Source organism: Anguilla anguilla, chromosome 2 (genome assembly GCF_013347855.1).
Source record: "Anguilla anguilla isolate fAngAng1 chromosome 2, fAngAng1.pri, whole genome shotgun sequence".
Lineage (NCBI taxonomy): Eukaryota > Metazoa > Chordata > Actinopteri > Anguilliformes > Anguillidae > Anguilla > Anguilla anguilla.
In genome coordinates this window covers 20,260,743-20,288,023 of record NC_049202.1, presented here as the reverse complement: position 1 = coordinate 20,288,023, position 27,281 = coordinate 20,260,743, and the positions used below count along the sequence as shown (strand labels likewise).

Sequence of the window (27,281 nt, the reverse complement as noted above, 5' to 3'; positions counted from 1 at the left end):
CAATCACCGTTTTTTCTATAAATTATTGTCCTGTCCGACATCAACTATTATTATTATTATTATTATTATTATTATTACTATTATTATTATTATTATTATTATTATTAATAATAATAATAATAATAATAATAATAATAATCATAATCATAATAATCATAATAATAATCATAAAAATCATAATAATAATAATACATTTAGAGTTATATAAAGGGAGTTTACTCTAAATGCTGTGTCATGGATGCCTTTTCTATGTCCATCACGGCATCAGTGTTACAGAAGCCTTCACAGGGCAGATCCGCAAGGCTCCATGGTTACCAACAGGGTGTAAGCAGAAATATGGGAAGATTTGCTCAGTAAACTTGTTTTTGAAAGTGCATATTAATAACATGTCAGAGGGGTCAAAGAAGGACACCTCTCCTCTGTCATAGTCCAACTGCACTCGGATCCTCTGGGGTTTCCTCTTCAGTTTCAAGGTTTTACTCGGAACTGAAATGGCACAAGCTTCATACTCATAACCATTTGCCAGGTTTAGAACCCAAAAGCCTTTCACTGTGCCAGCAGCTGGCATCCCCTTCCTGTTGAAAGGCTCATATATCACTCCTATCTGCCATTCAGGTTGGTTCCCTACTTCCACCTCCCAGCTGTGTTTCCCTGAGTTAAATCCCTCGGAGCCCAAAACATCAACGCAGGAGTCAAACCTTTCAGGGTTGTCTGGGAGCTGCTGTTGAACTCCAGTGTCTCTCACACTGGTCAGATCCTCAGACAGAGAGAGCCAAGGGGCTGCAGTATTAGGGTCCAGAGTCACGGCAGCTGTAAGATACATTTTTTACTTTTTTATTTTAAAGAACAATAATGATTGTTTAAATAGGGCATGATACGGATTCATTTTAATATAGTGTATGTTCTAAATATTAAATGTGTATGCATGATTAAAACAAAGAAATCTATTTTTAAATGTCAAAGCAAATTAAATGCACAGAATTCAAACAGCTAATCAACAATATTTTGGAAAAATGCCACTGTGGTGGTCTTCTTATAAAAAGGCTACAAATGTCCTTACTAATATGGTATATCCACTGAGCAGAACTTGTCGCATGTCACATCAATACACTTTGGCTGCAAGCCTTCATCAGGGTATACAAATACATGTGGAACCAGTTCCTGCTATCATAATCTGATTAAAGCTTTTTAGCTTTAGTGGACACAAGAAAAACGTTTGTTAACTTTTTAAAATAAGAGTGGCTTAGTGACATTTTTTTCAAATTTAAGTAACTCTGTGGATCATTTCCATATCGCACTTAGAGCAATTCTATATGGTGGCATGGCACAAGCTCCAGTAGTGCTCATTTTGGCAATAATTTTTGGCTCCTATTTTGGCTTATTTTCGTCAACAAATTGTTTGATAAATTTTATATTGCATACCAATTTTACATTCATCTGTGTTCTGATATTAAATCTCCCTGAACTCCAAGAGTGCTAAGACTGGGTGACTCTGTAAAGTAATTTTCCACGTAAGTTAAATTTATTTTTTATTAAATTTAAATTTTCAGACTGGCGTGTTTTCATCATCTGCCTCAGATACTCACTGTACTGCACCATCTCCAGCATCTTCTCCCAGACTCTGAACTTCAGGTTGCTCAGGTGTTTGGCCACATCTATCAGTGCCCCTGAGAGCAGCTCTGGATCCTGCAGTGTGCACTGGGCTCTGTAATGACAAGCAGGAGTCACTCAAGCATTGGGGAGTTTGGAGTGACAAACACTTGACAGGCAGAGTATACATACCTCATCTGTATGTCCTTGTAGTTCTGAGAAACACAGAACAACAAAAGTATTATGACAGGATCTGCATGTGCAGGAATTTTACAAGGCAAAAGCATAAAAAGACCAAAAATAACAGATTGGGACAAACAAACAAATGATATGCTAGTGAGAGTGCAGGATTAATACATATACCATTGTGTACTGTGCACACAGTGCTGTAATGTGTCTTAACTATTACACAAGAAAATTCTGCTCTTCTGTCAGATAGAACAGCAGATCTGTTATTAAACAATAGATATATAATATTCCTCTGAATCAAAAGAATAAACTGCATATGTTAATTTGACTAGAATGAATGTAAACTCACTGCAGGTAAACCAAGATCCTACCTTTAAAAAGGCGGTGTCTTCAGTGTCCATGGCCTTCTCTATAGCTGTGAATTTGTCTGAAAGGGTGCAGATGTGTCTTTTTATGTGTTCTGACTTCTCCCGAATGATCAGACTCTTCAACATCTCTTCCTCTTTCAGTGCAGCCAGTCTGGCCTCCTCTTCCTCTCGCAGGAACTGGTGGAGCTTCTCAAACTCTGCCTTTATCTGCCTCTCTGTGTGCTGGACCTGACTCTGCAATTCAAACACACTATTTTAGACCTGAACAGTGGAATTACCAAATCACAGCATTAACCAAAACCCAAAGTAATGTTTTTCTTATTTTTAAGTAGCTAAAAAGCATTCCTAATTGCTTTACTCACCCTGACATGTTCTGCTGTTTTCTTACATTCTTGTTCAACCTTAGAAAATCTCTTCAGTTTTTCTTTAATAAGATTAAGTGCAGGCTTGAGTTCCCCCTGAAGTGACACGAACCAATTATCACTTACAGAAAGACACAAATAGTAATAGTTTAAGCTCTACTGATTTACGTGTTACCCACCAGAGAAATAATTTTGAATACTCCTGCTACAAGACAACTGTGTCTTTACTTGGGAAATGTAGCAGGGAAATAACCATCCTAAAGATCAGTGAAAATCATCATTCGTTTATGGCATGATAACATTTCACATTAAACATTTTATGTGTTTTCAGGCCAATTCAACTATGGATTGAAATTGTAAAGCAGCTGTTTAGCTGGGGTGCACTTCATATAATTGATTGGCTTCATTTATTGTTACAATATTCAAAAGATATTTGTACATAAGTCTAATAAGCCAAACCACTGTTTTATTGTTGATTTGTATACTTCTTGGTTGATGCTAAAGCATGTAACATTCTCTGTCCAAGCAATCAAATGTAGTCACAGTAGTTTAATTACATTTAGGCCTATATTATGTATAATACATGTATAAAAACAGGCTTAACTAGTTTATAGTATTTAAACCCTATGTTTTCTGAGCATTTATCTCCGACCTCTAGGGTTACTGTTCCTCTTGACTCTGATTTATGCACTTGTCTTCTCATTGTAATTCACTCTGGATAAGAGCGTCTGCCAAACGGCAGTAATGTAATCTAATGAAATCATAAATTTCAATATGGACTTTATGTTTTACAAGGGAACTATTTAGTCTGTGTTTATGTAGGACAGAGACCATATAGGTTGAACCGCACTTTACTCAAAAAACAAGCAGGACATACACTAACAGTTTCACTTATTTACATACCTTAAAAAATTCCTGCCAACCCCCTCCCACACAATTTACTCTTAGTGCACACCCCCTTTTTGTCAGTTATAGGGAATTAACTCAGTAACAGAAAACACACAAGTACATGTTAACTGATTATCGTACAGATAATCGTACAGGATACAGTTTTTTTCAGACATTTGAAATAGTGTATTGATAATTTCAAATTGTTTAATTTAGAAATGAATGGGGTACCTTCAGATCCAGTACTGCCTCTTCCACTGGACAAACCTGGTGGTTTCTGTGTTTTTTAGAAGTCTGACACACAAGACAGAGAGGCTCCTGATCCTCCTCACAGAACAACAGTATTTTCTCTCCATGAAGACTGCAGCAAGCTTCACTCTTCACAGCAGCTTCATGTTTCTCTGCTTCACTCTCAGTCTTCTGCTTTAAGTAGGACTCCACAATGCTTCTTAATGCCAGGTTTACAGGAGGATCCTCCATAGAGGCCTTGGTCCTGCAGATGGGACACTCTCGAGAGCTCTTCTCTTCCCAGTACTGCTTCACACACTTTCTACAAAAGCTGTGGCAGCATTTCAAGACAACAGGCTCTTTAAAAATATCACAACATACAGAACAACAGAGCTCGTCCTCAGGAATCAAAGCTTTAGCCTCCATTTTACAGAGTCAGTCTCTCTGTCTGTTACTTTCGCTTTCACTTTTGCTGAACTTTGAACAGAAGACAACCCATGTGGCTTAAAGCTGGGAAAAAAACTTTTTTCTAATGGTTCTGTAAATATCGGACCGTTTTTTTGTTTCACATTTTAGATTTTTGCTTTTGACTAATATTAGATTGAATTCTTAAGTGAACTTTTCAAAAATATAATTTTTGTTTTTCACTGCTAGGAGTATTTTGTCTTTATTGTGAGGATGTGTGGTATTCCAGAAAGGTGTGTAAGAGTGTTTGTATTTCTTGATTTTTAATTGCTTTCTGGTACCCATCTGTAAGATTTAGGAATGTTGTCCGGCTTACTGGATTGTGTGGGTGTGTTGTTAGTTTTTGACATTTTTAGACACTCAGTAATTTAGCTGTGATCTGACTGAGAGGTTAGTGACCTGACTGTGAAGGCTCTGAAAGAGAATGGATCTATATCTGTGATTGTGCTGTTGTTAAGAGGTGAGCAGTCCCCTCTTAAACTACCGTTGACAATGTAGATCAGAGATGCAAGAGTTCTTTCCTTTTTTGTTAGTTTATTCATCATAGTTTTTCCTGTGGGAATAAATGGGGAAATTATGGTGGTTCAGGCCAATAACGTGGTTGTCACCCCATGTGATAATGAAGGTTCCTCTCCGGTCCTGCCATTTAGATCACCACAAATCAGCACATTTCCCTGGGCCTGAAAATAGCTGAGCTCCTGTTCTATGATAGTAAAGGTGCCCTCGTTAAAATAAGGAGATTCTGAGAAGGAATATAGATAGACACAAATATGTGTTCTTGTGGTGGAGATATCCTCCTTGATTTTTATTCATTTGGCATTCCCCCTGACAAGATCTATTGATTGTATTAGCTCTGCACCATGTCTCCTGCAAGACTAGTATATCTATGTCTTTTATTTGTTCAATGAAATCATGATTTCACTGTTCTTCATAGCAAATGCTACAAGATTACGCCCTGAATCCACATAGAAACTCAGTTATTTCACTGAATATATTTGGCATTTAATCATTTGAAAATTATAGGGTTTTTAAGCAAATTAATATACAGTATTTTCATTTTTTTCAGAAGAAGTTAATGTTACTGTTTTATATAACAGTACAATAACAGTGCAATAATTGAACGTAAACAAGTTATGAGCACCATTGTGCGATTCAAACGCAGAGACACTCAGGTGGGTGCAAGAATAACAAGAGAATTTGTTTTGACTCATTGATTTAAAAAAAAAAAAAAAAAACACAAAAAAACAGGCAAGTACACAAGCACAAACTTTGAAACTTGGACCAAATAACAAGAGACTAAACATGAGCACAAGCAGCACAAAAACCAAGCAAGAAAAAAATGAGATCAAGGAATTTAAATACCTAAAATGACGGGTGCAGAACATAAACTAATGAGAACACATGTGCAGACATGACAAAACTAATGATACGATAGTTACAAACAATTAAGGGACCCCGCAAACAAAAAATGACACTAAGTCTGAAGCACTGGCGCCCTCTAGTGGATCTCAACTGGAAAAGTGACACACAAATTTAAATCATTACACATTATATAGGGTCCTGTACAAACTCACAAATTTGTATGTTTTTTTTTTCTTTTGTCATCTTACTACTATACCTAGTCCATAAGCATATGAAGCTGAGCATATGCTTTGTGAGTGACAGCTCATTGTGGTTGTCTTTAGTCAGTTCTTATTTCATAGATATCTTCACTGGGAGGACACTGTTATGGAAACTTTCACTGGGCATATTTGCAGGGGCTCATTGTTTCTCCCATCATCGTTCAAACAGGGAGAGAAGTACGGGAACATTTTCTCAGTAAATGTGTCTTTAAAAGTGTAAATGAGTGACATGTCACTGGGGTCGAAGAAGGACACCTCCCCCCTGTCATAGTCCAGCTGCACTCTGATGCTCTGGGGTTTCCTCTTCAGTGTGAGGTCAGCAACTCCAGCAGCTCTGTACTCATCACCATTCCTCAGCATTAAGACCCAAAATCCCCTCCCTGGGCTGCATGTTATATCACCCTTCCTACTGATGGACTCTTTCACCACTCCTATAGTCCAATCAGATTTATTCCCAACCTTCACCTCCCAGCTGTGTTTCCCTGAGATAAACCCCTCAGATCCCAGCACATTCACAGAGGAGTTAAACCTCTCTGGATTGTCAGGATATTCGTGGCCTGTATCTGTATCTCTCACAGTGGTCAGATCATCAGAGAGAGAGAGAGAGACATGTGCAGTGTTGGGGTCCAGCATCACAGGAGCTGAAATATCCAGAAGAAAGACATTTAAAGGCTGAAAGAAGAGGCACATTTCATACCCTATTCATATTAGGTCAGATACACAGGACATGGTATAAAATAGTTATGGATTCTAACATACTGTAGCTATAATTGTGTTTAAAGCGTAAACTTTAAATATAAAATGTATTTTCCCCTTTAACTATCACCAATGGTCAGAAAAAGGTATTAGAAAGAAAGTTTATTTTCATAATGACAAGGGTTTATGCACTTTTCAGGAGTTGCACACAAAATATCTTATGATTATATAACAATTATCTCACTGTTTGTTAAATACAGCTTTCAAAAGCAAATTACCTGTTGTTAAACTGGATTATTATTGATGTCATTGTAAAACCATGACTTTAATGCATTAATATCTCAACAATAGCAGTGCCAGTGATTATAATGGTAAAAATCTGGGATTTTTGGAATATTATTATAACAGTTTCCATGTTAAACTCCACCAACTTCCAGTTCATGCCATGCCCCTTTAGGTGTCAATCCGAATACAAATACAAATATAAATGCTTTTGTTGGTTGAACAAATACAGATACAAATACAAATAGTGGCAGTGGAGAGCGCTGTCTAACACGTCAGTCCAAAATCTCCCATAGGTGTTCAATTGGGTGGAGAAAGTGTGACTGCAAAGGCTAAAGTATATGATTCACACCATTTTTATACACATCAAACCATTCAGTGACCCCTCATGCCCTGTGGATGGAGGCATTGTCATCCTGGATGAGACCACTCCTATCAGGATAGAAATGTTCGTCATAAGATAAAGGTCATCACTCAGAATAACTTTGTATTGATTTGCAGTGACCCTAAGACAACAAGTGGAACCAAACCATGCCAGGAAAATGCCCCTACAGCAAAACAGAGGCACCAGACCCCTTCACGGGATCAAGTATTCAGGCCTGTATCGTTTTTTTGATGTAAGCCACACATGCGCTCACCCACTTGTCAGTGTTATGTTGGCAATTGATATCAAATTTCTGCCCTACATAGATCTCTCCTTTCTTTCTCTAAATATTGTTAAATTTAAGGTATTTCTATCTGCTTTTAACAGCCACTGAAACAACTATTTAGTTGGCATAGGCATCCCCGTATATATTTAAGGGAGATGTGTGGCTTTCTCAGTTTTCGTCATGGAGCAGCGATACTAGAAAGAAAGCAGGACTATATATTTATGATGTGCATCTTTCTAAGTTAGTCTTGGTCTTAGTCTTGGTTAGCCTACTGCCTACAGTCTACGTTGTCTGTTCTCTGTAACTTGTTAAAGTCATATTCTATAACGTGTTGAATTGCTAATAGTAGCCTTTGTGTTACTTCTTAGTTATAGAACGTGCATATTGTAGCGATAGTCAGCAATATCCCAGTTTCTAACTCGGAACAGCAGTAAGGAACTGGAGGACGGACCTTTAGGCCAGAGGATGATCTTGCTAGGTTACATCTACCTGCCCGGTGAGATCCTGCTACCTGGGATATATCTGTACATATCTGCTTACAACTCCTTTAGCTCTTAATTCCCTGCTTTGCTGTAAATAAACACCTTCTTGCATTTTAACATATCACTTTATGCTTGACTGGGTTTTCGTTCGGGTTGTGGTTAATACTGAGGTGGCTTAGTGTTACGACAGGTAGCGTACACCTGGCTATTTAACACAGGTGAGTTACGGGACATAACACCTTGCAAAAACATTTTTCCATCTTCTCCAGATACTCACTGTACTGCACCACCCCCAGCATCTTCTCCCAGACTCTGAACTTCAGGTTGCCCAGGTGTTTGGCCACATCTATCAGTGCCCCTGAGAGCAGCTCTGGATCCTGCAGTGTGCACTGGGCTCTGTAATGACAAGCAGGAGTCACTCAGGCTTTGGGGAGTTTGGAGTGAGGAACACTCGATGCAGGCAGAGTGTACATACCTCATCTTTATGTCCTTGTAGTTCTGAAAAACACAGAATGACAAAGTATTATGACAGGATCTGCATGTGCAGGAATTTTGCAAGGCCAAAGCATAGAAAACAAAAAAATTACAGATGAGGAATGAAACAAAGAAATGCTATGCTAGTTAGAGTGCAGGATTAATACATATACCGTTGTGTACTGTGCACACAGTGCTGTAATGTGTCTTAACTATTACAGAAGAAAATTCTGTGGTTCTATCAGAACAGCAGATCAGTTATGGAAATTCAACAATAGACGTATAATATTCTTCTGCATCAATGGAATAAACTGAATGTGTCAACTTGGCTAGAATGGATGCAAACTCACTGTGGGCAAACTAAGCTCATACCTTTAAAAATGAGGTATCTTCAGTGCCCATGGCCTGCTCTATAGCTGTGATTTTCTCAGTAAGAGTGGAGATGTGTCCTGTGATGTTTTCTATCTCCTCATTCATTATCCGACTCTTCTTCTTCTCTTCCTCTTTCAATGCAGCCAGTCTGGCCTCCTCTTCCTCTCGCAAGAACTGGTGGAGCTTCTCAAACTCTGCCTTTATCTGCCTCTCTGTGTGCTGGGCCTGATTCTGCAATTCAAACACACTATTTTAAACATGAATAGTGGAATTTTCAAAACACAGCATTCGTCAAAAACAAAAATAATGTTTTTGTATTTTTGAGTAGCTAAAACATATTCCAAATTGCTTTACTCACCCTGATATGTTCTGCTGTTTTTTTACATTCTTGTTCAACCTTAGAAAATATCTTCAGTTTTTCTTCAATAAGATTAAGAGCAGGCTTGAGTTCCTCCTGGAGTGGAATGAACCAATTATCACATACAGAAAGGCAAATGTAATAGTTCAAGGTTTTTTTAAATATATAATTATGCTTGTATTCCCTGTGTTCTAAAGTGTCTTTGAGTCTGTGAAAAACGCTATATAAAATAAATGTATTATTATTATTATTATCATTATTATTATTATCATCATCATAGCATTTCAAATTTAACATTTTATTTTATTTATTTTTAAGTCCAATTCAACTAAGGATTAAAATGTCAAAGCAGCTATTTAGCTGGAGTGCACTAGAATGTGTTGGCTTGATTTATTGGTACAATATTGAAAATAAATATGTACATATAAGTCAAAACACTATTTCATTGTTGATTTGTCTACTTCTTGGTTGTTGCTCAAGCATAAAACTTTCTCTGTCCAAGCAATCAAATGTAATTGCAGTAGTTTAATTATGCTTTAGCCTGTAATATGTATAACACATGTATAATAACAGGCTTAACTAGTGTACAATGTTTAAACCCTATGTTTTCCTAGCATTTACCTCATAACCCTAACTGTTTCTTTTAACCCAGATTTATGCACTTGTCTTCTCATTGTAATTCGATCTGGATAAGAACGTCTGCCAAATGTCAATAATGTAATGAAATGAAAACCAGAACATTCAATAAGGACTTTATGTTTTGCATGGGGTCTATCAAGTCACTACTTAAGCAGGACAGAGACCATAGTAGGTTGAACAGCACCTTACTCAAAAAACTATCAGGACATACACTCACAGTTTCACTTATTTACATTATTTCAAAATGTCCTGCTAACCACGCCCCGTTTTTTGTCAGTGATAGGGAATTTACTCAGTAACAGAAAACACACAAGTACGTGTTAACTGAATATCCTACAGAGACTCTTCAGACATTTAAAATTGTGTACTGAGAATTTCAAATAGCTTAATTTAGAAATGAATGGGGTACCTTCAGATCCAGTACTGCCTCTTCCACTAGACAAACCTGGTGGTTTCTGTGTTTTTTGGAAGTCAGACACACGACACACAGAGGGTCCTGATCCTCCTCACAGAACAACAGTATTTTCTCTCCATGAAGACTGCAGCAAACTCCAGTCTTCTCCACAGCTTCACTTTTATCTGCTTCACTCTCAGTCTTCTGCTTTAAGTAGGACTCCACAATGCTTCTTAATGCCCGGTTTACTGGAGGATCCTTCATAGAGGCCTTGGTCCTGCAGATGGGACACTCTCGAGAGCGCTTCTCTTCCCAGTAGCGCTGCACACACTCTCTGCAAAAGCTGTGGCTGCATTTCAGTACAACAGGCTCTTTAAAAATATCACAACATACAGAGCAACAGAGCTCGCACTCAGGAATCAAAGCTTTAGCCTCCATTTTACAGACTCAGTCTCTCACGGATGTTTTCACTTTCACTTTTGCTGAACTCAGAATATAACTCAACCCACATGACCTTGAGTTTTGTTTAATGGTTCTACAAATTTCTGAACAGTTTTTTTCTTTTAAAATTTTTGGTTTTGGTTTACTTTTGAATAATATTAGAATTAATTCTTAAAGCCAATTTAAAAAAAATGAAATTTATATTTTTCACAGCCAGCTGTATTTTGTCTTTATTGTGAGAATATATAGTATTCCAGGAAGGTGTCAAAGAGTGTTCCTATTTCTTGATTTTTAATTGCTTTCTGGTATTCTTCTTTGATGTTTTGGGTCTATCTGTGCAATTTAGGAATGTTGCACAGCTTATGGGTTGTGTGGGTGCGTTCGTACCTTTTGACATTTTTAGACACTCAGTAATTTAGCTGTGATCTGACTGAGGGGTTAGTGCAACAGTGTTATTGCTAGAGGTGAGCTGTAGATGTATCTCCCATATGAGTCCCCTCTTAATCTACCATTGATGATGAACTGACTCAGTCCTTGAGAAAGCTTCAAGAGTTCTTTCCTGTTTTTCTTAGTTGATTTGTCATTATTTTTCTTGAGGGACTAAATGGGGAAATTAAGGTGGTTCTGGCCAATGATGTGGTTGTCAGCATGTGATGATGAAGTCTGGTTCCTCTCTGGTCCTGCAATTTAGATCACCACAAATCAGCATATTTCCACGGGCCTAAAAATAGCTGATCTCCTGTTCTATGCTAGTGATGACTATGGTTTTCCCTGATCAGTAGGCAGAGCTATAGTCACCATTGCTGATGGGGTGCACCTGGCCTGATGCACCGCAGGTAATAATAACCCCACCTTTGCCTTTGCTAGTGCTCCTCCTTTCTTTGGTATGTACCTGTGTTTGGAGCCATGGGCTACGTTTTCGCTGTTTGCTTTGTGCTTTTTTGTCTTACACCTACAACACCTCACATGTATACGCTCATTTACATCCAAGCATCTGCACGCACCACTGACTATACTGACTTCCCCACTCCACTCTGTATATCTAATTTTGTTAATAAATTAGTTTATTACTATCTTGACAACATTCAATGTGTGGTCTCTCTCCTTTTGCGATGTCTTATGAGTCAGCCATGACATTGTAAAGGTGCACTCTTTAAAATAAGGAGATTCTAAAAAAGGGAATAAATTGCACATAGGAAAATATTTGTTCTTGTGGTGATGATTTCCTCCTTAATTTTCATCCATGTGGCATTCGCCCTGACAAGTTCTATTGATTGTATTAGCTTTGATTTAAATCAAATTAAATTCCCTCTGAATTCCTGCCTTGGGTAACATTGTTAAATTTTGCTGAGGATACTACCAGTTCTTTGTAGCGTGATGGGCAACCAGTGACTTGGTCAGCTTTGAACCATGTCTCCTGCAAGATTAGCATAATCTATGTCTCTTTTTTGTTCAATTAAATCAGGGTTTCTGTTCTTCATACCACATACCTGAATGTTCAACATTGAAACACTAAATTGTTTCACTGATTATATTTGACATTTTATCATTTGAAAATAACACAAACTTCTAAGTTTTTTTTTTTTTTTAGCAAATTAATATACAGTATTTTCACTTTTTTCATCAGAAGGTGTGATTATTTTTTCATACAAAATTGTACAATATTTGAACATAGACAAGTTACAGGCACCGTAGTGCAACTATAACAAGAACTTTTATTTTGACATATAGAGACAAAACAATAAACATGCCTGTACACAAGTACAAACATGAAAACTAGGACCAAAGAACAAGAGACTACACATAAAGACCACAAGCAGCGCAAGACCAATCAAGAAAATTATGAGAACAAGGTACTTAAATATCTAAACTAACAGGTGCAGAACATAAACTAAAGAGATAAAAGAACTAAACACATGTGCAGACATGACAAAACCAATAAAACAATAATTACAAACAACTAAGAGACCCCTCCAGCAAAAAATAACACTAAGTCTGAAGCACCGGCGCCCTCTAGCGAGCCTCAACTGGAACAGTGACACATAAAATTAAATCATTACACATTATATAGGGCCCTGTACACTCAGTCAGAAATTTGTATGTTTTTTTCTTTCTTTTTTTTGTCTTCCTACCACTGTATGTAGCCCATAAGGTGAGAGCGTATGAAGCTGAGCATCTGCTGACAGCTCATTGCCAGTGGGGCCTTCTGGTCTGGCTGCTGGAACTGTGGCTGTGGTGCTGGGCTGTGGGGGGAGGAGCTGAGCCAGGTCTGGTTTGGCTGTGTCCAGGTGAGAAAGGTCCCAGCTGTGTTTCGGGGATCCTGTGTTTAAGGGGTCCAAAGCTGTGTACTGAGGAGGGTGCTGTGGTGGGTATTACTCTGGCTTTGGTGGAGGCATCCTGACTGGTGTCCTGTGTGCAGGTCTAGAGGTACATGCTGCTGGTTTCTGTATGCTGGGAACTCATATGTTTCTCCTGTAGGATGTAGGAATGTACTGGATTTTGTCTGAGGGCTGTGCTCTTAAGGCTCTGAGCAAACGTGTATTGCTTCTTTGTGGATGTGCACATGGTCGAATAGACTGTGGGGACAAGGGGTGGGATGGAGGGCCAGGTGAACATTTGCACCCATGTGGACTGGAGGAGCCAATCCTAGACCTCACTTACCCACCAACTGGCCAGACAGAACATTCAGTGTTTCACATTCTAACTAGAGACTGTTGCACAGACCTATTGGCTGATGCCTATTTTAAATGTATTAAATTTATTTTTATTTTAAATATCTGATCTTGCTTCTGCTCTTTCACCTAGGAAGACATGTAGCTTTGTTCACACTGATTAGTTTTACCAAATGAAATAAATCTTTTATAAATATGTACATAAATGAAATTGTTTTGACAAATCTGGATCAAAACAAAATCCAAAACATAATGCCTACATACAGTATGTATACATCCTCAAAAATGAATGTGCAGTTCATTAACTATAAACAAAATAATCATGAAAGAGAATTGATTAAGTACAATTATTAAATGGATTTACTCTATAATACTCCTTCAGTACAACATCTTTGGTCAGTTCTTTTTTCATAGATACCTTCACTGGCATGACACTGTTATGGAAACTTTCACTGGGCATATTTGCAGGGGCCCATCGTTTCTCCCATCTTCTTCCAAACAGGGAGAGAAGAATGGAAACACTCTCTCAGTAAATGTGTCTTTAAAAGTGTAAATGAGTGACATGTCACTGGAGTCGAAGAAGGACACCTCCCCCCTGTCATAATGCAGCTGCACTCTGATGCTCTGGGGCTTCCTCTTCAGTGTGAGGTCAGTAACTCCAACTGCTCTGTACTTATCACCATTCCTCAGCGTTAAGACCCAGAATCCTCTCTTTGGATTGGCTGTTATCTCTCCCTTCCTACTGATGGTCTCTTTCACCACTCCTATATCCCAAGCAGATGTATTCCCAACCTTCACCTCCCAGCTGTGTTTTCCTGTGGTAAACCCCTCAGATCCCAACACATTCACACAGGAGTTAAACCTCTCTGGGTTGTCAGGATATTTTTGTTTTGTATCTGTGTCTCTTACAGTGCTGAGATCATCAGAGAGAGAGAGCCATGGGGCTGCAGTATTGGGGTCCAGTACCACAGGAGCTGAAATATCCAGAAGAAAGACATTTAAAAGGCTGAAAGAAAAGACAAATACTTTATTCATATTAGGTCAGATACACAGGAAATGGTATATAATAGTTATCCTAATATTCCATACCAATAATTGTAAACTATAAATATAAAATATATTTGCTCCTTTAAATATCCCCTATGGTCAGAAAATGGTATTAGAATGAAAGTTGATATTTATGATGACAAGGGTTTATGCGCTTTTCAGGAGTTGCAGACAAAATGTGTTATGGCTATATAAGATATGGGTCATTGTTTGTTAAATACAGCTTTAAAAAGCAAATTACCTCTTGTTAAACTGGATTATTGTTGTCATTGTAAAACCATGACTTTAATGCTTTAATATCTCAACAATAGTGATGCCAGTGATTATAAATTAAAAATCTTGGATTTTTGTAATTTTATACAGTTTCCATGTTAAACTCCACCCACTCCCGGTTTACACAATGTCCACTTTAAGTTTAAATTTGAATACAAACATAATTACTCATACTTTTGTTGGTTGAACAAATACAGATACAAATACAAATAGTGGCATCTCTCTCCACCGCTAGTGGAGAGCGCTGTCTAACACGTCAGTCCAAAATCTCCCAGACGTGTTAAATTGGGTTGAGATCTAGTGAATGCAAAGGCCGTAGCATATGAGTCACATCATTTTTATACTCATCAAAACATTCAGCGACCCCTCGTGCCCTGTGGATGGGGACATTGTCATCCTGTAAAGATAAAGGTGATCATTCAGAATAAATTTGTATTGATTTGCGATGACCCTTCCCGCTAAGAGGACAAGTGGACCCAAACCATGCCAGGAAAATGCCCCCACAGCATAACAGAGCTAATGGACACTCTTACTGTAGGGATCAAGCATTTAGGCCTGTGCTGTCCCTTTGGTGTACTCCACACATGCACTTGCCACTAGTCAAGAATATGGTCAAGGATGACTCATCTGACCATATCACTTTCTCCACATTTCTGTAGACCAGTGCTTATGGTTTTTACACCACTGAACTCAAAAATGTGCATTTGTCTTTGTAATAAGTGGTTTATGCATTGCAGCCCTACTATAATATCCCTCTGTATGTAGTTGTCCATGGACTGACACAGTATGATCACGTCCTGCATCAACATCCTCAGTCATCTGAGGAAGAGTTGCTCTTCAGTTTTTCCTTACATATCTCACTAATGCACAAGCATCACGGTCATCAAGTGTATATTTTTGACCACTATTTCACTATATAACTCCTTTCCCACAGATCTAAATACAGATGTCTCTTTAGTTACTGTTCCCATTGAAACTCTAGCTAGTTAAGCGGTCTTTGTGGCTGAAGCTCCTGCCACCCGGAACCTCCATCAATAATGAACCCTCTTTAAAGTCACTTAGATCTTTTCCTCTTGCCATGTCGATCAGAAATCAAGGTCAACTGTGCCTGCTCAGAATTGTTATGCATGTCACAGAGCACGATTGGATGTTAATTGCTTAATTCTATCATGCAGTACACCTGTATAGAAGCATCTGCATTTGTTATGTTTCTCCACTCATTTATTGAGGTTGTTCCTTTAATTTGTCACCCTTCTGTTTATAGAAAGCTTTTATTAATGAATTGTAACAAACTGGGTGTAACAGCTGTGTGGGAAAAGAGGGCAATAGAGATGGAGACTTGATGATGTTGAGGTAATTTGAGATTCTGTGTGCGAGATAATGGTGTATTTAAATTAGCGGCCTGTCCAGGGTGTATTCCTTCCTCTCGCCCAATTCAGGCTCAGATAGGCTCCAGCATCCCCCATGACTCTGCCTGATAAGTGGGTATAGATAATGGATGGACGGATAGCCTCCAAGTTGTACTTTATAAAACAGGTTGTTTCAGTCCTGGATGCTGATTGGCTGAGACCACGTTCTACAGTGATTGTAGACGCTATACAGCAACAGCCTGTTTATAAACTGTAGGCCTATCACTCCAAGCACAAACCATGTGTTACAAAAATAAAATCACAAAATAAATAATATTGTGTCATCAATTAATTGTTTCTATACATTGTAACAAATTTATAAGAGCAATACGGCACTCCAGGCCGTGCTGTATTGTGAATACAGTCATGGCTACAGGAGGTTGCACTCCGCTTCATGTAGCAATGACTGTATTAACGATACAGCACTTTGATGTAGCCATGACTGTGTTAACAATACAGCACTGTCTGTCATGCTGTAAAGCTTAAAATACAATACGGATAAGTGAACATATATGCATATCTTCTGAGAGTGCCCATACATAGAAAAATTTTGGTCCAGCATTTCTCTTGCAGAATTGCTACACAGTTATATCAAATTTTTGCCCCACATAGATCTCTCCTTTCTTTCTCTAAATATTGTTAAATGCAAGGTATTTCTGGCTGCTTTTGACAGCTACTAAAAAAAACAATTCTGATGGCATTCCCATATATATTTAAGGGAGATGGGTGGCTTTCTCAGTTTCAGAATATTGTTTTATTTGAACGCTCAGTAGCTTGTATTAATAAATTATGTTCCTCCACCATTCAAGCTTGGGAAAAAATATATTGTGGTCTGAATAACATTATGTAGGGTAAATACTCAAGATGTCTAAGATGTCATTGCAAATGTGCTTCTCTTCTCTTCTTTTTATTTTTACATAACTTTGTCGGTACCTGTATTATAGTTTTGTGTTATTTTATGTTTTAATTGTTGTTACGTGTGTCTACTGAAAATAGAAAATGATCATAAAAACCTATTTTCATTATTAAAATTAATAAATGAGTGAACACATATAGAAAATTCAATGTGTTCATTTATTAAATTGGAGCAGTGCAGCGCAGCCCACAAGATTTTTTTAAACTTGAAGGGAGCTGACAATGGGAGACTCTGTTTATCTTTTGCACCATTTCTTTATACAGCTTGTTTTTGAGTTTCGTGTGTTCATTAAATACCTGCAAAAACATTTTTCCATCTTCTCCAGATACTCACTGTACTGCACTGTGCCCAGCATCTTCTCCCAGACTCTGAACTTCAGACTGCCCAGGTGTTTGGCCATATCTATCAGTGCCCCTGAGAGCAGCTCTGGACCCTGCAGTGTGCACTGGGCTCTGTAATGACAAGCAGGAATCACTCAAGCTTTGGGGTTTGAAGTGACTTAACAGAGAGGGACTTTTGTGAATCCTGTGGGGTAATTTGTCTTCAGCATTTAACCCATCCTAGCTACTTGCTGTAGTAGCAGTGGGCAGCCACAGTGCAGCGCCTGGGGACCAACTCCAGTTCTGAGTGCCTTGGACAAGGAAAATGGCAGGAGTATACCTAACCTGACATGCATGTCTTTTAGAGTGGGAGGCATCTGGAGTACCCAGGGATACCCACATGTACATGAGGAGAACATGCAAACTCCATGCAGAGAATCCAGCCAGCCAGGACGACCAAAACCTTCAGCTTGTGAAGCAACAGTGCTAACCACTTCACCACCATGCAAACCCAATCAGACAAGGTGAAGAAAGTTGACAGTCTACATACCTTTCCTTGATGTTCTTGTAGCTCTGAAAAAAACATATGAAAAACAGCATAACTGTGAAAACATGTATGCATGTATAATTGTATTCACTAGCTACCATTAGGAGAGACAGATAACAATAAGAGAGAAACAGGAGCCATGCTAGTGAAAGTGAAGATATTAATAGAAAGCACATATGAATGTAGGTACTGTACTCTACAAGTTACTACCAAATTAAAGGAAACACTTGACTAAATGAGAGGTGCAAAGGATATTGAAAGCAGGTACTTCGACACGTGTGGTTAATTGAGCAGTTAACATTCCAGCATGCTTTGGGTTGTGCATAAACATGCTGGGCACGCCCAATTGACCATTATTTTGGCTAGAAGAGTTCTCAGTGTCTTCAAAAGAGGGGTGGTTTCTGGTGTACTTTTGGCAGGAGCTTCAGTGACTGAGACTAAAATTGCTGTTTCATGAATAACAGTGTGATGTAGGCATAGAAGTCTGAAAGAAAACCATCATCAGGTAGGAGCAACTCTGGTTGGAAGGAGCACATTCCTTGTGATGTCGGTACATTGGTTTGAGATGCATAGCAAAGCATTCACGCAACTCAGATCCATTGGTCAATTTCATTAGTCTGTCTTAAACTATATTGTGGCGGTTATCTGTAGCTTGTGTACACTGTCTTTACTGTTATAAAGTAAAAAAGTGATGAAAGACAGACTGTGATGAAAACGAAGGCTTATGTAAATTAATCAATGCATGTCACACTCTGCAGTGGGAATGTTTTCACATTGAAATTTTGCTGGGGCTCACTCAGGCAATATAATGAATATTAATCCATTAATCCAAAGTATAATGTACATTAATCCATTAAAATATAGAACCATATTTATTAAGAAAATACTCATGCAGCTCTCTGGTGTACTTCCAAGATCTGCATCTTTGCAAATGAACATTATTACAGACTTCACCAACACTGAACCCAACCACTTCTTTGAAAATACTTGTACGGATATGAAATAACATTCATGGTTCAGATTATTCATTCTCATTTCTGACTGTTTAGTAGACTACAACTACATTGTTAGAAAACAAAGTAACTTTGGAATGCAGGGGCTGATGAATTTCGGGGTCCACCAAGCTAGTAAACAATGAGCTACAGTATTGCCAGAGCTGCTGGGGGGCTCATTCGTTTGAGGCTGCACGCTGTGGAGCATGGACAAGGCCCAAGGTCTCAGATTGAGTCTGGATCATGCCAGTGCAGGCTGTGACTTTTTGCTGGGTCGCAACGCACAATTGTGTCACTTAGGGTATGGGAGGATTCAGTCACTTCACGTTCATCTGGCGACCTCACTGGGTGATTTGGCGCCCATGGTCTGCATGCCAGCTGCACATGAGTGGTCTTCCTTAGATTCCACTCTGTGTGCATTCTCCACTCTCCAATCTCCTATGCATCTCACACAGTGGTGTTCACCCGTGAGCACAGTTTGTCTGACTAAAAATTCAAATTAAGGTGGTATTGTAGGCTATATGTATGTCAGCATAGGCCATGCATGCCATTTGGAGAAGAAATGGAGTAGAAGCTAGGCTATACAGAAAATCATTTACAAAAATAATGCATCGATAGAAATGTGATAAAGTATTTTATATTGGCATGATATAGGAAAAATAAATATTCATTTTTGATAATTGTATAGTGTATACTAATTTTATCATATATATTTTATAATGTAATTAATGTGTATCTGCAGTTCATTCTCATTTTCCCCAGCCTGCCGGAGGGGCTGTGCTCCACTGACCCATTTTTGAAAACTGCCACTGGTATCATAGTAACTGCCACTCTGTATCATAGCAACAAACTGTGCATCTGAAAATGGCTGGAATTATAACACAGTCAGTAAATTAAGCTCATACCTTTAAAAAGGTGGTGTCTTCAGTGTCCATGGCCTTCTCTATAGCTGTCATTTTGTCTGTAAGGGTGGAGATGTGTCTTCTTATGTTTTCTGACTTATCCTTAATGATCCGACTCTTCTGCTCCTCTTCCTCCCTCAGTACAGCTAGTCTGGCCTCCTCTTCCTCTCGCAGGAACTGGTGGAGCTTCTCAAACTCTGCCTTTATCTGCCTCTCTGTGTGCTGGGCCTGACTCTGCAATTCACACACATTATTTTAAACTTGAATAATGTAACTATGTTTCATTATTTAAGTGTGGCAGCCAGTGTGTTTGGTATGCCTGTCAAACACAATATTAACCAAAAATAATCTTTTGTACTTTTTTGTAGAAAAAAAAAAATCACAATTGCTTTATTCACCGTGATGTGTTCTGCTGTTTCTTCACATTCTTGTTCAACCTCAGTAAACCTCTTCAGTTTTTCTTTAATAAGATTAAGATCAGGCTTCAGTTCCTCCTGGAATGATATGAACCAATTATCACTTATAGAAAGGCACAAATGGTAATACTTCAAGCTCTATTGATGTACATTACCCTCCAGAGAAATGATTTTGAATACTCCTGCTGCAATAGCCTGTATCTTTACATGGGAATTATAGTAGGGAAATAACCCTGCTAAAGATCAGTGAAACATCCTTATATGGCATCATAACATTTCACATTTAACATATTATTTTATGTGTTTTCAGTCCAATTCAACTAAGGATGAAAATAGCAAAGCAGCTATTTACATGGGGTGCTTTTCTTTGAATTTATTGGCTTGATTTATTGGTTTCAAATTTGTTCATATAAGTCAAACCACATTTCATTGTTGATTTGTGTAATGCTTGGTTGCTGTTCAAGCATAGAACTTTCCCTGTCCAAGTAATCAAATGTTGTCACAGTAGCTTAATTACATTTTGCCCTGTATTATGTATAATACATGTATAATTATAGGCTTAACTAGTTTAATTTGGAAATTGTAATGGGGTACCTTCAGATCCAGTACTGCCTCTTCCACTGGACAAACCTGGTGGTTTCTGTGTTTTTTAGAAGTCTGACACACAAGACAGAGAGGCTCCTGATCCTCCTCACAGAACAACAGTATTTTCTCTCCATGAAGACTGCAGCAAACTCCAGTCTTCTCCACAGCTTCACTTTTATCTGCTTCACTCTCAGTCTTCTGCTTTAAGTAGGACTCCACAATGCTTCTTAATGCCCGGTTTACTGGAGGATCCTTCATAGAGGCCTTGGTCCTGCAGATGGGACACTCTCGAGAGCGCTTCTCTTCCCAGTAGTGCTGCACACACTCTCTGCAAAAGCTGTGGCTGCATTTCAGTACAACAGGCTCTTTAAAAATATCACAACATACAGAGCAACAGAGATCGTCCTCAGGAATCAAAGCTTTAGCCTCCATTTTACAGAGTCAGTCACTTTCACTTTTGCTGAACTTTGAACAGAAGACAACCCATGTGACTAATATTAGATTGAATTCTTAAGGCGAACTTTTCAAAAATGTAATCTTTGTTTTTCACTGCCAGGAGTATTTTGTCTTTATTGTGAGGATGTGTGGTATTCCAGAAAAGTGTCTAAGAGTGTTTGTATTTCTTGATTTTTAATTGCTTTCTGGTTTCTGACATTTTTAGACACTCAGTAATTTAGCTGTCATCTGACTTAGAGGTTAGTGGCCTGACTGTGAAGGCTCTGAAAGAGAATGGATCTATATCTGTGATTGTGCTGTTGTTAAGAGGTGAGCAGTAGGTGCATCTCCCATACGAGTCCCCTCTTAAACTACCGTTGACAATGTACAGACTCAGAGATGCAAGAGTTCTTTCCTTTTTTGTTAGTTTATTCATCATAGTTTTTCCTGTGGGAATAAATGGGGAAATTAAGGTGGTTCAGGCCAATAACATGGTTGTCACCCCATGTGATAATGAAGGTTCCTCTCCGGTCCTGCCATTTAGATCACCACAAATCAGCACATTTCCCTGGGCCTGAAAATAGCTGAGCTCCTGTTTTATGATAGTAAAGGTGCCCTCGTTAAAATAAGGAGATTCTGAGAAGGAATATAGATAGACACAAATATGTGTTCTTGTGGTGGAGATATCCTCCTTGATTTTTATTCATTTGGCATTCCCCCTGACAAGTTCTATTGATTGTATTAGCTTTGCACCATGTCTCCTGCAAGATTAGTATATCTATGTCTTTTATTTGTTCAATGAAATCATGGTTTCACTGTTCTTCATAGCAAATGCTACAAGATTACGCCCTGAATCCACATAGAAACTCAATTATTTCACTGAATATATTTGGCATTTTATCATTTGAAAATGATAGGGTTTTTTTAAGCAAATTAATATACAGTATTTTCATTTTTTCAGAAGAAGTTAATGTTACTGTTTTATATAACAGTACAATAACAGTGCAATATATGAACGTAAACAAGTTATGAGCACCATTGTGGGATTCAAACGCAGAGACACTCACGAGAGATCAGGTGGGTGCAAGAATAACAAGAGAATTTGTTTTGACACATTGATTTAAAAAAAACAAAAAAAACAAAAAACAAGCAGGTACACACGCACAAACATTAAAACTTGGACCAAAGAACAAGAGACTAAACATGAACACAAGCAGCACAAAAACCAAGCAAGAAAAAAATGAGATCAAGGAACTTAAATACCTAAAATGAGGGGTGCAGAACATAAACTAATGAAAACACATTGTCCTAGTAGATATGCAGCCATATTCTACTCCTGGCGGGGTCCCCCCAATACATACCACTGCCACTTTACTCACTGTCTGCTATATTGCAAATTCCCTAATTGGCGTTTCCACCCTCTTCCCCACGCTGCCGGCGGGGCTCTTGCCCCAACCCTCGAGAGTGCTTCGAGAGTCGTCTGGTCTCCCTAACCTCTGCGGTCCAGCCCCTCCTTCGTCATTGCCTCGACCCTGCCCACATCTGCCCCCACCTGCTGTTCCCCATCACCGCCACCCGGCCCCACCCATCATCTGAGCCACATCACATATCATATCTTGTGCATAAACTGGCTGACATGCTGGTCACCAGTCGGCACCCTGAGCCGACCAGAGGAGGATGGGTTTCCCCCTTGAGCCTGGTCCCTTCCAAGGTTTCTCCCCATCTGCCACAGGGAGTTTTTTCTTGCCACTGTTGCCTTAGGCTTGCTCCCGTGGGGGTTGCAATGACTAAGTCTAAATTTGCTGTTTCAAATTACGGTGGTATTGTAGGCTATATGTATGTCAGGATAGGGTATGCTTGGCATTTGGAGTAGAACTGGAGTAGAAGCTAGCATATACAGAAAATAATAAAAAATTATGAAAGGAAACCATTGATGGAAATAATGCTGATGAAGTATTTTATATTGTCATGACATAGGAAAATTATATATATGTTCTTGATAATACAAAAAAATTTAAAATAATTTTATACTGTATGCTAATTGATATGTATCAGCAGTTCATTCTCATTTTCCCCAGCCTGCTGGTGGGGCTGTGCTCTACTGACCTGCCTTTGAAAACTGCCACTGGTATCATAGTAACTGTGTATCACAGCAACAAACTGTACATCTCAAAATGGCTGGAATTAAAACACAGTCAGTAAATCAAGCTCATACCTTTAAAAAGGAGGTATCTTCAGTGTCCATGGCCTTCTCTATAGCTGTGATTTTGTCTGTAAACGTGGAGATGTGTTTTCTGATGTTTTCTAAATTCATGATCCGACTCTTCTGCTCCTCTTCCTCCCTCAGTACAGCTAGTCTGGCCTCCTCTTCCTCTCGCAGGAACTGGTGGAGCTTCTCAAACACTGTCTTTATCTGCCTCTCTGTGTGCTGGGCCTGACTCTGCAGTTCAAACACACTATTTTAGACCTGAATAGTGTAAGTACTGTATGTTTTATTATTTGTGTGTGGCAACCAGTGTGTTTCGTATGCCTGTCAATCACAACATTAACCTAAAATAATGTTTTGTACTTTTTTGTTGTGAAAAAAATCCCTAATTGCTTTACTCACACTGATATGCTCTGCTGTTTTCTCACATTCTTGTTCAACCTCAGTAAACCTCTTCAGTTTTTCTTTAATAAGATTAAGGGCAGGCTTGAGTTCCTCCTGGAGTGATAGAAACCAATTATAATCTACAGAAAGACACAAATAGTAATAGTTCAAGCTGATGTTCCTTACCCTCCAGAGAAATGATTTAGAGTACTCCTGCTGCAATAGAACTGTATCTTTACATGGGAAATGTTATAGGGAAATAACCCTGCTAAACATCAGTGAAACATCCTTATATGGCATCATAACATGTCACATTTAACATTTTATTTTATGTGTTTTCAGTCCAATTCAACAATGGATTAAAAATTCAAAGCAGCTCTTTAGCTTCATATAATTTATTGGCTTGATTTATTGGTACAATATACAAAATAAATGTGTACACACAAGTCAAACCACTATATTATTGTAGACGTGTGTACTTCCTGGTTGTTGCTCAAGCATAGAACTTTCTCTGTCCAAGCAATGAACCAAATGTAGCTATAGTAGTTTAATTAAGTTTAGGCCTGTTCACAGTAGATTAATTACGTTTTAGCCTGTATTATGTTAGAGCTTTGCTAAATTTGTTAAGATATTGTATGATATTTATTTTTGCTTTCAATACTATCTAATTTGACATATCATTGCTGCATTCTTCTCACAATTGTGCTGTTTATGTCAGTGATTCCTATTTGGAGTCATGTGCCTTATAACCCCCCCCCCCCCCCAAGCACAGTCAAAATTTAACCACGCCTGAATTTTACTCATATTAAATTATAATTAAAATATAAAATACTTGTTTTGATGACTGAATACAAGACTTTCAGATGCAGTGCTGCCTCTTCAGCTGAATATATTTACGAGACCACATAGCACAGCTCTCTGTCAGAACAGAATGTTTTAAACAAAGACATTTTACTCATTTTTAATTGTGTCTTGAGAATATGAAATAGATGCCATTTAAAATAAAACACCTTCATATCCAGTACAGCCTCTTCCACTGAACAGACCGGGTGGCTTCTGTGGGTTTTTGACGTCAGACAGACGACACAGAGAGGCTTTTTGTCATGTTTGCAGAATAACAAAAGTTTGTCCCCACGAAGATTGCAGCAAGCGTTGCATTGCAGCTTTAACTGATCATTTTTTCATGGCTTTGATATGATTTATCTTATTGTATATGCAATTTCTTAAAATAACAAACACATTGAACAGATTTTATATTTTATTCCATTTTTTCATGCTGAATTTTGAAGTTTCCTAAATATCACCAATCCTTTCATGTGGGTGGGGCATGGTTCCTGTCTGTCACGTTGTCAGCATAATTGCACCCGCAACAAGCATGTATTTAGCTAAATGAATGAGACTAAAAATTGGGAAATGGTCACAGTACTAAAGAACTTACCATAGGTGTGGGAATCAGTCTACGTCCTTAAAAATCCTCTGACTTCATGAGGATCTAGACGTGTACATTTTCACAATTGTAAAAGTGAGTGTGCCTTAGTCAATTTGTCAGGTGTCAAATACCTAGCTATATCCTGCCCAAATTCGGCTTGTTTTGGAATAGAATGTTCTCATGTTTGGACTATAGCATCATATAGAAACCTGGCAACCATGTGCAAGTCGTAGAGCTGAGGCGTATAGTTTAATTCCCTAAGGCACCGGTGAAAAGTACAGGCCTCACAGGTGAGAAACTGTATGTGCTGTAGTCTGTAGGGCAGCTGACTATTGGTTGCATGTGATTCCCCAGCATTTTGATTCCTGCCATGGCACTTTCTCAGCCGTGATGACTTCTCTGTCTGTTACTCTTCTTTCTGACTGAATTAAACAAAAAATACGGAAGGAGGATGTACTGTCCTGTTCTCCTTCAAAGAGTCAAGCACCACAACCTTATTGCACGGAGAGAGCTGCTATCACCACAGATGTGTGGGCATCAGAAGGTGCGATCATAATGTTAGATCACATTGGTCCAGACTGGACCGTGTACAATTAAGGCCTGCAAATATGCATACATACCATCATAAAACAGCCCATACAAGTACTTTGGTCTGAAATCTGAAAAGAAATGGTGAAAAAGCATGTCTTGAAAGTAAACACACAATATGTTATATTAAGGATGGCATATTATATTAAAATAATACTGACTGAATCAGAATATCCAGTCATATTTGGGCATGCGATTTATTTAATAATAATTTTGTGTTAATGGATGCACAACCAACCCCCACTCATCCAAACCTAATTGTTTGCGTATTATTTATCTGATCTATTGTAAACTATGCATATTAATTAATGATAGATCAGACTGCACATCAATTACATTAAAGTATGTTTGGTATGTATAATAAAAAAGTATGTTCACAAACCGTAAACGAACATTGGCCACCACTGCGTTTATCATTTTGTGAATCCTCACTTCTCGAAGATAACACTGCTGAGTGGTCTTCAATAGTATTTTAAAGGGGGTGGGGGAGGGGATGGGGGGGGGGTCACAACAAGGGTAATTGCCAGAAGGTGGAAGGAACATTTTGACAAGCTCCTAAATCCGACAGGAGGCAGAGCTGGAACAGTCACTGTGCAGAGCACCAGGGGTGGATGTTGAAGACTCTGGACTACATTACATTACATTACAGGCATTTAGCAGACGCTCTTATCCAGAGTGACTTACACAACTTTTTACATAGCATTTTACATTGTATCCATTTATACAGCTGGATATATACTGAAGCAATTTCGGTTAAGTACCTTGATTAAGGGTACAACGGCAGTGTCCTACCCGGGAATCGAACCTGCGACCTTTCGGTTACAAGCCCAGTTCCTTACCCACTGTGCTACACTCCGTTCCAGATGTTGGGGTGTAATGGCTGACACAAATCTTCAATGTCACGTGGAGGTTAGAAACAATGGCATTGGATTGGCAGACTGGGGTGGTGGTCCCTACCTTTAAGAAAGGGGACTGGAGGGTGTGTTCCAATTATCAAGAAATCACACTCCTCAGCTTCCCAGGGAATGCCTATGCCAAGGTGGTGGAAGGGAGGCTCCAAATGGTAGTCGAACCTCAGTTTCAAGAAGAACAATGCAGGTCTGGATAGATGGATGGATCTTTAAATCTTTCAATCTCCTTCAGATGGTACAGTCTGTGGTTGTTGACTGTCCTATTCAAATAAATTCAGGTATACTTGGGATCATTGTCTTGCATTGAGATCCATTTGTTGCCCAGTTTGGACATACTGGGGGGGTGGGAGTGGGGGGGTGATGTGTGCTGCTTTCTGCTAGCATGAATTTTCACGTCTGCTTCCCCATCATGGAATACACTGAATTCTCACCTGCATATTTTACAAAAAGCCTTAGTGCTGCGCTCACAAGAAGCACAGATCCAGCCATGTTGTTTCTTCCATTCAGTTCTATACCTGCAAATTCTTTTGGGCTTTTTTCCAATCCTCCTGCCCCTTCAGACTGCATTTATTCCCCTCTTATCTCCACACTCATCTGCCCTCTCTCAGAGATTTCATTTAAATTTCCCACATAACAGCATTTTTGAGCTGTCATATTCATAATCATTATAGTCATGCACCGCATGTAGTTAAAAAAAAAATATTTGAATGCATAACATGAAATTCCTTGCACCCACACCTGCCAGCACC

At 38.7% G+C, this 27,281-nt stretch overlaps 3 protein-coding genes and 1 long non-coding RNA gene across 4 annotated transcripts; all 4 read right to left on the bottom strand.

Annotated features, from left to right (window-relative positions):
* Positions 1-182: 182 nt before the first annotated feature.
* LOC118220435 (tripartite motif-containing protein 35-like) lies at positions 183-4,080 on the bottom strand. Its single transcript, XM_035404296.1, has 6 exons — positions 3,629-4,080; positions 2,510-2,605; positions 2,151-2,381; positions 1,783-1,805; positions 1,587-1,705; positions 183-810 (listed from the first exon to the last, which is right to left on the bottom strand). Exons 1-6 carry the CDS (start codon positions 4,049-4,051, stop codon positions 257-259), a joined length of 1,446 nt encoding a protein of 481 aa, XP_035260187.1. The 5' UTR covers positions 4,052-4,080; the 3' UTR covers positions 183-256.
* A 1,275-nt stretch (positions 4,081-5,355) lies between these two features.
* Positions 5,356-10,588, bottom strand: LOC118220439 (nuclear factor 7, brain-like). The gene is made up of 6 exons (XM_035404299.1): positions 10,075-10,588; positions 9,027-9,122; positions 8,669-8,899; positions 8,298-8,320; positions 8,100-8,218; positions 5,356-6,353 (listed from the first exon to the last, which is right to left on the bottom strand). Exons 1-6 carry the CDS (start codon positions 10,495-10,497, stop codon positions 5,800-5,802), a joined length of 1,446 nt encoding a protein of 481 aa, XP_035260190.1. The 5' UTR covers positions 10,498-10,588; the 3' UTR covers positions 5,356-5,799.
* Positions 10,589-12,171: 1,583 nt separating this feature from the next.
* LOC118220436 (zinc-binding protein A33-like) lies at positions 12,172-21,016 on the bottom strand. The gene is made up of 6 exons (XM_035404297.1): positions 20,589-21,016; positions 19,977-20,072; positions 19,582-19,812; positions 17,688-17,710; positions 17,151-17,269; positions 12,172-14,146 (listed from the first exon to the last, which is right to left on the bottom strand). The coding sequence occupies exons 1-6, from the start codon at positions 21,009-21,011 to the stop codon at positions 13,593-13,595; spliced, it is 1,446 nt and encodes a 481-aa protein (XP_035260188.1). The 5' UTR covers positions 21,012-21,016; the 3' UTR covers positions 12,172-13,592.
* A 3,533-nt stretch (positions 21,017-24,549) lies between these two features.
* Positions 24,550-27,273, bottom strand: LOC118220441. Its single transcript, XR_004763948.1, has 2 exons — positions 25,654-27,273; positions 24,550-24,989 (listed from the first exon to the last, which is right to left on the bottom strand). It is a non-coding gene; the product is annotated as an uncharacterized LOC118220441 (long non-coding RNA).
* Between the last annotated feature and the right edge of the window lie 8 nt (positions 27,274-27,281).

What these genes read in the sequence shown, in the direction of transcription:
- LOC118220439 (XM_035404299.1), bottom strand. Translation starts at nt 10,497, where the DNA reads ATGGAGGCTAAAGCTTTGATTCCTGAGTGCGAGCTCTGTTGCTCTGTA. An exon ending in AGGCAGTACTGGATCTGAAG is followed by an intron (nt 9,123 to 10,074) that starts GTACCCCATTCA and finishes ATTCCACTCCAG; the next exon opens with GAGGAACTCAAGCCTGCTCT. An exon ending in AAGATACCTCATTTTTAAAG is followed by an intron (nt 8,321 to 8,668) that starts GTATGAGCTTAG and finishes TGTGTTTTTCAG; the next exon opens with AACTACAAGGACATAAAGAT.
- LOC118220435 (XM_035404296.1), bottom strand. Translation starts at nt 4,051, where the DNA reads ATGGAGGCTAAAGCTTTGATTCCTGAGGACGAGCTCTGTTGTTCTGTA. An exon ending in AAACAGCAGAACATGTCAGG is followed by an intron (nt 2,382 to 2,509) that starts GTGAGTAAAGCA and finishes TTTGAATTGCAG; the next exon opens with AGTCAGGTCCAGCACACAGA. An exon ending in TACAAGGACATACAGATGAG is followed by an intron (nt 1,706 to 1,782) that starts GTATGTATACTC and finishes TTGTCATTACAG; the next exon opens with AGCCCAGTGCACACTGCAGG.
- LOC118220436 (XM_035404297.1), bottom strand. Translation starts at nt 21,011, where the DNA reads ATGGAGGCTAAAGCTTTGATTCCTGAGGACGATCTCTGTTGCTCTGTA. An exon ending in AAACAGCAGAACACATCACG is followed by an intron (nt 19,813 to 19,976) that starts GTGAATAAAGCA and finishes TGTGAATTGCAG; the next exon opens with AGTCAGGCCCAGCACACAGA. An exon ending in TACAAGAACATCAAGGAAAG is followed by an intron (nt 17,270 to 17,687) that starts GTATGTAGACTG and finishes TTGTCATTACAG; the next exon opens with AGCCCAGTGCACACTGCAGG.